The sequence below is a fragment of the Heterostelium album genome, assembly GCF_000004825.1.
Source record: "Heterostelium album PN500 unplaced genomic scaffold PPL_scaffold4, whole genome shotgun sequence".
NCBI classification, from domain to species: Eukaryota; Evosea; class Eumycetozoa; order Acytosteliales; family Acytosteliaceae; genus Heterostelium; species Heterostelium album.
Window position 1 is genome coordinate 743403 of NW_008805066.1, and position 11520 is coordinate 754922.

The 11520-nt window shown below is 37.3% G+C and overlaps 4 protein-coding genes across 4 annotated transcripts; 1 reads left to right on the forward strand and 3 right to left on the reverse strand.

The window, feature by feature from the left end:
• Positions 1-189: 189 nt before the first annotated feature.
• On the reverse strand, positions 190-4213 carry PPL_04848 (uncharacterized protein; the record flags this gene model as incomplete). Its single annotated transcript, XM_020575745.1, has 7 exons — positions 190-441; positions 1874-2266; positions 2321-2464; positions 2620-2762; positions 3176-3257; positions 3723-3815; positions 4199-4213. The coding sequence occupies 7 exons, from the start codon at positions 4211-4213 to the stop codon at positions 190-192; spliced, it is 1122 nt and encodes a 373-aa protein (XP_020434540.1).
• Positions 4214-4945: 732 nt separating this feature from the next.
• On the reverse strand, positions 4946-5248 carry PPL_04849 (uncharacterized protein; the record flags this gene model as incomplete). Its single annotated transcript, XM_020575746.1, has 1 exon — positions 4946-5248. The coding sequence occupies one exon, from the start codon at positions 5246-5248 to the stop codon at positions 4946-4948; it is 303 nt and encodes a 100-aa protein (XP_020434541.1).
• A 75-nt stretch (positions 5249-5323) lies between these two features.
• Positions 5324-6158, forward strand: PPL_04850 (uncharacterized protein; the record flags this gene model as incomplete). The annotated part of the gene is made up of 3 exons (XM_020575747.1): positions 5324-5328; positions 5637-5791; positions 5953-6158. 3 exons carry the CDS (start codon positions 5324-5326, stop codon positions 6156-6158), a joined length of 366 nt encoding a protein of 121 aa, XP_020434542.1.
• Positions 6159-6433: 275 nt separating this feature from the next.
• PPL_04851 (uncharacterized protein) lies at positions 6434-11374 on the reverse strand (the record flags this gene model as incomplete). Its single annotated transcript, XM_020575748.1, has 9 exons — positions 6434-6723; positions 7066-7097; positions 7786-8201; positions 8358-8815; positions 9058-9081; positions 9164-10099; positions 10706-10885; positions 11007-11088; positions 11372-11374. 9 exons carry the CDS (start codon positions 11372-11374, stop codon positions 6434-6436), a joined length of 2421 nt encoding a protein of 806 aa, XP_020434543.1.
• Positions 11375-11520: the final 146 nt, after the last annotated feature.

Here is an 11520-nt window from a genome sequence, read left to right on the forward strand (position 1 = left end):
ACAATGGAAACTTCTACATACTAGATATGACAAGAAACTAGCGATTTCATTCAATGACTAAGATCATGAGAAGACATAACAATATGCGAGATCAACAGCGAGGGTTGTTGAAGATGAAGAAGAAGAAGAAGAAGATGATGAGTTATTGGTTATTGGTTGTTGTTGTTGTTCGGATCATCTTTATTAAGACTAATCAGTTATAACAACATAATGATTAAGGAAGTCAAGCTTCTTCTTAGAATCGATGTTACGCACATCTTGTAATGCAGTCAAATAGAGAGCAGCAACTGGTTGGATGATGTTGCGGGTTTTCAACACAAGCGTCGCGAATGTGTGATTAAATGATTTCATTTGGTTTGGTGGATAACTGAAAGATGGTGTCCATTGGTCGATTGAATCGGCAATATCACTATTGGTATCTGCCTTGTATTTGGACGGTCTCTGAAAGAAGAGAACTAATATTACAAGTATTCTGATGAGTACCCAAACAAATATCAGCCCAACTCGAATTATCCATTGATAAATCATATAATATTTGATTTGGGTCTCCAGCATTAGGGGTACTCTCTTATTCCATTCAACAAAGATAAAATATCTGTTGGTCTCATTTTTCTAAAATAAATACCTCCTACTTCGTCTGTAAAAAAATAATAATTAATATAATAAACTAATAATCTATATAATAAAAGATATTACTTTTACTTCTATAATAGATATATGATGCAATATATCAGTCATTCAAAGCATAGATCGTTATATTGTAATATTTTTGTATTGGTAGCGGATAAACTTGACACACGGTTGAAGAATATTCCTGCAAGTATCCACAACTGTACTATCTATTTCAATAGTAAACAATGATTCATTAGGAACTCCATCATTGTTCCATATTTGTCGGAGCTCACAAATGTCAGATATAATGGAACGAATTCAGTAAGGTAGGTATTCAATAAGGGTCAATTCATAGTATTTGATCAATATTTTCCAGAACAGATAAAGGGAAAGAATAGCATTAAATACTGATTAATCAGAGTTTGAGACACCATGGGATACAACCCTGAACTATTTCACAAGAAATCGAATATAACCAAATAAAACAATCTGAAACCAAGTAATTAATTAATTATAACTATCTCTCGCCGTACACTCTACTCCAATACCTTTCTACAACAATAAATTTATGATTCAACTAACATTGTCTAACTCATTCATATTTGGAAAGTGGCATGTCCAATACGTACTGATTCACCGTTGCATGTTGATAGGTCTTCTGAAACCGAAAGACGTCAAACTTTGAGGTGGGCACAACGAAGTAAAGATCAACAGCACCAAAGCCACCATCGTTGATCAAGTTTGCGAACTCTACTTCGTTTGTGGGATGGTCGTCAGAGATAGTCATTTGGAAAAAGATCGAACGGTCAGGTGCATCCTTCTTGATAATCGAATGCACACAAGAGAAGGTGGGGGACATAGGAATAGAATAGAAGCCAGTTTGGATGAGCTCTTCTCCAACAAAAGACCTTTGATTCAAGTTGCCAAATGTGATTGTGTCCCACTTGAGGCGTTGAACGTTTGATTCGAGTTTCCAAGCTCTCTGAGTGACCTTGGTTGCTAAGTGATCTCTGGATGAGATGTTGTGTGATTTGATCCTGATAGTAAAAGGTCCTTTACTCTTCAGAGAGGAGAAAGTGAAGCCACGGAAATGATCGGTTGAAGTGGTTCCAACAACTTCGTTACTGCTGTCCAACAGCTCCAACTTCTCTGTCGATGAAAAGAGAGGCCGAACTGTGAAGGAGTTTGAATTGTCGCAAAGTGCCATGTGAGAGATCTTCTCGAAGAATGAACCACCGAGACTGTGCTGAAGTGGTGATACATCTTGAATGAAGGAAATGATTGCGTTCTTATTGGCGTGAACCAACAATGTCGTTATCCTATCTGCAATGTACTTTGATCCAAACTCGATCCTTGTGTGTCTGAAGCCATTGTCTATCGCGTACGTGTGGAGAATCTTGTGTGAAATTGACATTGAGAAGGTAGACTCTCCAACAAACTTCGAGACCAATGGCAAGTCACATTGAGCAATGGCATCATCGAGCCCCTTCGTATCTGTGTCGTTGGAAAAGACGTATCGTGGTATTCCACCCCAATGATCAAAGTTGAGATCAATGCATTTGAGGTCGAATTTGTTGAATATTTCTTTGTGTGCGAATTTGATCTCTTCATATGTCCACGGACTCAGCCAATACTTTTTGTGTTCACTGTAAGTCTGTGAAAATATGTCAGTGGCATATGATAGCAAAAATATTTTGGACTACCTTACCTTGAGGTACTCTTTGTACTTTTCTGGATTTGGTGACGAGACCATAAAGACACTACATTGGCATTTGACTTGTTGTTCATAGTTCACAGAGTCAACGAGGTAGATGGCATCACGGTCCATTAGCTGTTGTTGCAACTCATTTGCCTGTGAATACTTGATAACTCGTCGTGAGTCCGATACAGCATCATGTTCAAAGAGCAATACACCGAGATTGTGAGCAGAGTGGAACACAAGCGTTCGTTTGGTTCCCTTGGCAAGATAGAACAATATGAAGATGAGAAGGAATCTCTTTCCAATACCAGGATTGCCGGTGACAAGGATGCGAAAGAAATCCAACTGAGGTGTGATGAGGTCGATGAGCTTGAGATAGCTGTCCCTGATGAAGATCGCTGTTTCAGGGTTGAGGTCTTGCAACAACTCTTTGGACCATCCTGCTGGAAGACTAAAGACTGAGTTGGTGGGTGGTATTGGAAGTGTGAACAGTTGATCAAATGCGTATTCGACTGTGATAATCGAACAACAATGTCAGTAACGATCAAGCAGGATATATTATGTGTTTCAATATATTGAAAGAGCTTAGGGAATATAAGCTAAAAGGGATAATATTTAAAATACACTGATTAAACTTACGTTGTTGACCTGCTAGGTGAACAAGGAAAGTAGAAATAGAAGTGAAAGAATGAATATGTTAATGGATGTTGAAGGTTAGGGATAAAGAAAGATGTTTGATGGGTAATAGTGTTTTGTAGATGTATGTATGTATGTATGTATGTATGTATGTATGTGTGTGTGTATGTAGGAAACGTGTGTAGGAAACGAGTGTAGGAAACGTAATGATGTTCATGCTGATATTACCATTAACTTGGTCAAAAGGCTTTGAATCATTGGTTGAAGTAGTGGTAGAGGAAGATGCTTCATTGCCAGACATGGTTTCACACTAAAGAAATATAGATTGATGTGCTGAATAATAGAATAATGAGAAATAGAAAATGTTGAAGAAATGAATAAAGAGATAATATGTAATTGAAAGAACAAAGAATTGTTACTTGTTGTTGAGGTTAGAAAAATGTGAATGGTAGAAGAGTTGTTGTTGTTGTTGTTGTTGTTGAGGAGAGCTTATATACGTTTGTGTGAAGTACAAAACAAATTTGCAAAAAATAATTAATAAAAATATAAAAAATGATTTATTAAGTTTTATATTGGGTTTGCAAACTTTTTAAATAATTAAATTATTAATTTTTTAATCCTCAATAAGAAATCTTGTTTCAATATTTAAAAAGATCAATATATATCATTTATCTTTGGAATTAAATGTTAAAATCAATGTTATTTTGTAGGGTCTACCAATGTATAATTTGTCTTTGGCCACTTACGATCATGAATAAGTGCTACTGTATCTTACAACCTGACGAACATATAGTAGGTCGTGTGCTCCACGTATAGTATTTGATCTATATTCTCCAGAAGAGATTAAGGGAAAGAATATCAATAAATACTAATTAATTAGAGTTGAGATAAATATGAGGAGTCAGACATTATTAATGGAATTATAAATTTATTGTTGGTGGCAGTATTGGGTAGCGTGGACGGCGAGATATGCCCAAGTCAATCAAGCCAAACAACATGATAAGGATCGTAAACCAGTCAAATTCAAAGTAGACGATTGGATCCTTGTCAACAGATGCAGACTAGATACTCAAAGGACAGTCGACAACGACAATAAGAAACTCCATCAACAATGGTGTGGACCATTTCAAAATCACCTCGGCCGAGTCAGATATCAAAGTCACAATTAAGATCAACAATTCAAGGAAGTCGTCTAGAACAGTCCATGTAGCCGACATCAAGTTGCTAGTTGGTGATCCTCAAGAGACCAACGTTGACGACATTCATTCAATTATATCTAAAAAGGAATCGTCAAACATACCTAATCCATAATCATCAGTCACCATGGATGGAGTTGGGTTCTTCCGAATACAAATCATCTGTTGCCTCTGGGAGCTTGATTTCGATCAAGTATTGAGCAATGTTGTTCTCATCCTCGAATGCATAGACGTCGTTCAACTTCTCTTTTGTTGTCTTGGAGTTCTCCATGTCTTGTTCTTCCTTGGTTCCCTTCTTTGGGAATGAGTAAAAGATAGGCCTCAGGTAGATCTCGCTAGACCAAGGACAGATGGCAATGAGTCGAATGTGGAGATTGGGATCTCCAAATTTGTCTCTCAATTGTTCGGCATACGACTTACGCGCTTCGGGTCCCAAAGCACTATGTTTAGATGTGACGGTATTTTGTAGGAAGTTACCTAGAGCAAGATGGAAAAGGAGATAGAATGAGAGAGAGTAGTTGAAGAATGGATGATGAAGGTTAGGGATAAAGAAAAGATGTTTGAGAATGATGATGAAAAAAAAAAGTAAAATGTAGGTAGAGAGAGAGAGAAAGAGAAAGAGAGAATGAAAAGAGGAATCAAATACAAATTAGAGGAAATATGTGGTATGTAAAAGAGTTGAATAGAAGGATTTAAGTAGTGAAAGAGATAAAGAGAGAGAGAGAGATGAAGAGAGAGAGTGAAAGATAAAAAGAAAAAAGAGAATGAAAAGGTAGAAAAAGAAGTGATAGAAGGTAATATGTTAGTTAGAGAGTTCGGAAGGATATTTAGGTTGGATATGTATTTGTTTATAAGTGTTTGTTGGTGTAGATGTATAAATACCTTGTGCTGTTGGATGTGCATTCTCGGCATCCGTGATCATCTTATTGAGGTATTTGTCAAGGCGATCAGGAGTACGAGCATCAGCTGGGCCGTAGGCATTGATGATGTATGTTGCTTCATCCTTTGACTTCTTGAGGATGTCTATGCACTTGTCCTTCAAATCTATCGAGAGGCGAGAGGCTTCGATGGTAGCGAGAGCAACTTTGGTGTTATCATCTGCCATGTTGGTATGATGCACACTAATGTTTGGTTGTGAGTGTAAATGTTGTCTTGTATTGTATATATCTAAATGTGAGAAATGATGTAATAAGTAAGTTGGTGACTATTTTCGCTATGTCTGGTCAGGTGTGGGTTTTTAAATGATTTTTAACAAATCCAGAGCTATACCATACAACTGTACATGGAAAGAAATCATTGATTCACCATCCAGAGTCAAATATAGCAGAGACATCACATCAAGTAAGATGGAAATACATAATCTTTAAGGACAAAGCAATATCGACATCAAAAGTAAAAAAAACCAAAGGTTTTGTAAGTAAAAAAACAATATTGATATCATTACTATAAATAACTTAATTTTTTTATTTTTATTATTTTTTTTTTTTGTTTAGTTTAAGGTCAGGTACCAAAAACTATGTCCAAAATGTAAAAGGTGTCCAATGTAGTCCAACTCTTCTCAAGGAAATAGATTTCTTAGAAAGACGTTCTCATTCTCGATATGGTGCCAGAGTAAAGACCTACCTTTTCGACGAATATAATACATCAAGTAAATATACTATAAAGCGCTTTTTTAAATTCATTCATTTATTAACAATTATTTTTATTTTATTTTTTTTTACAAAATAAAATTATAGATTTTTCCACCAAAGCTAAAGGAAATGGAAAAGATCTATGTTCAAGAAAAGTCAGATGTCAAAAGAAAAGAAGTGTATAAAGCCGCCAAAGTCAAAGCTCCTCCGGATGATCCTAATTCTTATGTTATCAAATACTATTTGGATGGGACAAAGTATTACATCAACCGTGATTTCAATGCCTGTTTGAACATGGTTACTATTACCGAAGCATATTTAAAAGGTATAGCTCGTCCAACTTTATTGTGTCCATTCAAAAAGGACAACCCAGAGGATGATTGAATCGATCTCACCGAAGATGAAAGTAGAATGAAATTTTTTTAAAAACAAATGAAAAGCACAAAATTAACTTTTGTTTCTCAAGAGAATAAATCAATTTAAATATTAGATCACCACCCACTAAGATTTTATTAAATCATCTTTCCATTTTCAATGAAAAAAGTTATTTGATTTAGATCAATTAATTTGAATATTTTTACTTATTTATTTTTTTTGTAGAAAGAAAAGAGAAAAAAAAAAACGATTTTTTTATACAATTAATCTATCTATTTATCTGTCTATGGTCCGTTGTAACGAATGGCAACGATTGAATTGGAACCATCATTAGAGACCAAGAGACATTCGGCAACACCAGCACCGCATGGAGCTAAACGACCGAGTGAAACAGGACGGAATGACCACGAGTCACCAGTGGAAGTTGGAACACCACCAAAGAACTTGGTGAGAGTTGCATTCACTTGGTAATGATTGACATCGGTGACAATGTGTACCACTTGATAACCGGTCGATGGTTGACGATTCCACGATCCGTGCAATGCAACGAACAATCGCATACCAACCATGTAGACTTGTCATCCATTAAAACCTTCTCCACCTATAAGACCACCATTACTGTAATGAAGATCTATCATAGCTATAAACATAATAGTATAATAAATATTAAAATTTTTAATAAACCATAAAAAAAAAATCATTAATGGTAGTACAAGGATAATTTAAAAAAAAAAAAACAATTTTAAATGACAATATAAGGTGGAAGTTGATGTATGAGAGAAATCCATAGAAATGGCCACCATCTGGTCCAACACAAACAACTAAGAGTTGGCACTCAAATACCAACAGAATATCAAACAAATCGACAACTTCAACAAACACTGGAACAACTGCAAACTTCTCACCACTAAGTTACCTGCTTTCCTAGAAAGAACATCAGGAACCATTCTGATTATATATAATAAATGAAAGATTGGCAAGGTAGGTATCTTGGAATGATAATTTATTGGTTGTATCAATATATTCTTCTCCAATTTATTCGAGAAGAATATGTAATAAACGGTTGGAAGTCTTTCAATTTGGATAATATAGTGATAAAAAATGATACTAATTGGATAGTATGTTTATTGTTGTCTGATTGGTTGTTATAGGAAGGGCTGCGAGAGTCATTCTCTGAATTAGGTGTACAACTAAACAGTTGGAATTTTATAAAGTGATCCTGGTTGGATAGAAAATTTATTGTTGTTTGACAGGTTGTTGTAAAATGAGCTGCGAGAAGTGAGTTATTTAGCTGAGTGGGAGCTGCGAGGAGGATCAACTGACGAACTAGGGCAATGATGCTGGCAACTCAATCAACAACGCATACTGGGTGACTTTCTTCACTTGCTTGGATATCTTGGAAGCTTTCTTCTTCTTCTCGGTGAGATAATTCTGTTCTCTGAATGTGTCGTACCGATCTTTAGGAAGGACGAAATACAAGTCTACTTGTGCCACTCCCGTTCCGAGTTGATCGATGATATCGGACAGTTTGTTCATCACTGGTGGATGCTCATTCGAGGTGGTGACCTGAAACAGCTGGTTGGGTTTAATCAAACTATCGATCGCAGGAAAGTTGTCAAAGTTAGGGAGTAGATACTTGTTTGGTGGTGATAAGCCAATATCTGCGATAGAGCGGAGTGTGGAAGAAACTGTTGGCGTGAATGTGATCTTGTCTGTTGCAGTGGTGGTTAGGTTTCTTCTTTCAAACTCTCCTCCTTGTTGCAATAGTCTGTGAGCAAAAGACTCGAAGAATGATCCACCCAGAGGTGAGTGCAAAAACTTGTGCACATGAAGTTGCTTGACGACCGAGTTGATGTCGTCCGCCTCGACAGCCTTGACAACTCGCTCAGCAACGTACTTGGATGAGAACTGTAGCTTCATCGAGGCGTACTTTGGAAGAGCAGCCTGCTCGTATGGGATAATTTGAATCACTTTGTGACTGCCTGGTGCAATCGGATCCTCCTTGCCAATGCTCTCGACGCATAAGTCCAGATTGATTGTTGATATCGCATTCTCTATTTCACATTGGCCGACTCAACAAGGGCTTTCTCGAGCACAAAACGAGGAATGCCTCCCCATTTGTTCCAAAGAGATTCGAGTATTTGCTGCAGATGTAAACAATTTTTATGAGTGTATGAAACTTTGGAATCAGACAGTGGACCTACTTACCTGTGTGACATTTGGGTATAAAATTGGTCTTACGTGATCAAGTTCGGATTTGCACCAAGGTGGCATATACCTGCGGGCCGTGCCAACGTTCTTCAGAAACTCTTTGTAGATCTTCGGATCAGGCGATGAAACAATGATCGTTTTAGCTGCGACATTTATCTCCTCTTTGCTGTCTACCAAAAAGAAAGTTGATCTGAGATCAAGGTGAGTGGTAAAATCACTCTTGGGTCCACGTCTGACAACTGGAATGCCACCAACGTAAGTGTAGAGAAAGTATAAATCGTCATTCTTGGCGTGAATCGAGTGAACAACCATAGTTCCCTTGACCCGTGCGATGAGATACATAATGTAGAAGAGGAAACAGGACTTACCAGTTCCTGGATTGCCAGTGATAACGAATGCATTATTAGAGTCTGTGGTTGGAGTTGAAGTTGAATTAACTTCATATTGATCAAATTCTGCATAGATTTGATCTTTCAGCTCAACATAGCAATCTCTCACGTAGATAGATGATCTCTTGACACTATGCCCCATGAAGTGCACGCCCACTGGGAGGGAAAGGATATTGACTGCGGGATCAATCGTGGCACTGTGCAACGTCCTCCAAAACTCGAGCTCTGAAGCAACTGTATTGACAATTAAGAAGTGGAATAAGTTTGTCAGTATCATTAAGGTTGTTGGTTTGTGTAGATGTACATACCTTCTGGTGTTGGTGTTTGAGGAGCTGTTGTGTATGAAGTATGATGAGAAGAAGAGTGAGTGTATATTGGTTGAGACAGGACGGACTGCGAGAGAATAGATCTAACTGAAATAACTCTGTGAATGGGTATCCTCGTGGTCCATTCTGTATCGAGTGTGGAGAAGCTGGAGCGCTCGAAGGCCAAAAGCTTCACGACGGTCATCATCATCCAAGTCTTCAAATGAAGCAATGTCATCCTTTGGAGAAGGATTGACTGAGGAAAAGGTGAAGAGTTTCGGTTGGACGTCACAAACTTTGAATCCAGTATTGTTGCTGTAATCACCACCACCGAGCCATCCAGATTTGAATTCACCAAGATACTCTTGAATGAATGATCTGGCTTGAGCATTGTTGAGAGAAGCATGCGACAATTCTAGTGGGTGACTCCACCATGAGAAGTACCATGCTTCGTTGAGATCGGTAAGCAAATGAATGACGGGATGAGACGTAGTGTGAATTGATGCTGCAATGAGTTGAGCCCATCCTTGATAGAAGCTGTTGTCCACGAGGTTCTCTGGCTTTTTGAGTTCGATGTACACATATATCTGAGATTTGAGAAGAGCACGATGCCGTTGTGGAGGCGCAATGATGATAGCTGTTGTTCCCTTGAGAGAGAAAGGTAGGCAGTCTGCATAGCTGGAAACCAACAAAAAAGATCCATCGTTGCTCACATTGTGATAGGCAAAGTGTTTTTGGTCGATTGGAATGTGTCTTTCTAGCCATTCCATGACGCTCAATTGCTCTTCCTCTTCGTCATTATCCACGGCAGCTTCTTCGTCGAACTCGATATGTTGTGTTTCGCCAACGTCTTTCAACCACTGATAGTTGACTGCGGTTGCACCTTTCTTCACCTTCACTGTGATCTTGGAATCTCTGAGCTTCAACCTTGCAGAGTCTGAAATCTCTGTCCACTTGACTCCTGATATCTTGGACATGGAGTAGGAAGCCTTTGATGATTTTGACATCTTTTCCAAAAGAAATAACGCTCGATCAATCTTTGCCTCTACAAGGTGGAATAGGTTAGTAAGCAGTTCTTAAGAGATAGTTTGATTGTGTTAATGCGATTTGTAGATGTGTACATACCTTGTTGCTGAGGTGCTGCTGTATTTCAAGAAAGATAAGAAGAAGAGACAGAAGGAATGTGTATGAATGGGTAGTAGGTAATCGTGAAGTAATAATATGTTTGGTAGAGTAATGAAAGAAGGGATGAGCGAGAGAGAGAATGTGAGAAGCCAGAAGAGGAGAAGTGTATGAAGAAAGATAAGTAGAAGAAGAAAGTAATATTTGTAAGAATATGTAGTGGATAAGCGTGAGAGGGTGTGTATGAATAGGTTGTAAGAAACGATTGAAGTAATATGATTGGTAGAGAGTAATGAGAGGTGTGAGAGTTGTGAACAAGGAGAGGGAGAAGAAAAGAGAGAGGTGTAAAGACAAGAACATGAGAAATAGGTAATGCAGTATAGTAATGAGGGGAGTGAGAGGAGAAGAAAGAGAAGGAGAAGAAGAAAGTGTAAATATAATACAAGACAAGATAAGAAGAGAGTAAAGTAATAGGTTAGTAAGCCGTTCTTAAGATAGTTTGATTGTGATAATGCGATTTGTAGATTACCTTTATTTTTGTCTTGAATTCGTTCTTGAAGATCGGTCCACAAAATTTTGCCAAATCGTTTGTCACTGCAATAGTCTGCGAAGTCGTCCTTGTCCTTGGCAATGTACAGGAGTTGTTGTCCTGTTCTAATCTCATATTCTGATGTATCGGCAGTCTTTTCATTGGGAGATGGAGTATTTGCTTTATTGAAATCTATCCACTCGATGGAATGCTTGGTTGACCATGCGGTGACTACGTAAAGTAAATAATAGGTTAGTCATTGTATGCAAATGCAATATAATGATGTTCATGCTGATATTACCATTAACTTGGTCAAAAGGCTTTGAATCATTGGTTGAAGTAGTGGTAGAGGAAGATGCTTCATTGCCAGACATGGTTTCACACTAAAGAAATATAGATTGCTGTGCTGAATAATAGAATAATGAGAAATAGAAAATGTTGAAGAAATGAATAAAGAGATAATATGTAATTGAAAGAACAAAGAATTGTTACTTGTTGTTGAGGTTAGAAAAATGTGAATGGTAGAAGAGTTGTTGTTGTTGTTGTTGTTGTTGTTGATGTATCGAGGAGAGCTTATATACGTTTGTGTGAAGTACAAAACAAACCTTTTAACCATAACCACTTTATATTTTTTTCTTTTGGTAAAATTTGACCCACATACAATACCATTTTTTAACAATTTTTGAAGAAATAAATAAAAATCATAAACAAAAAATAAAAACATAAACAAAATATCTAACAAATAAATCATTGTTGTTTTGTTTATGATTATTTGGTCCACATCTTTTTTTTTGATTTTCCATTTCCATCGTGAC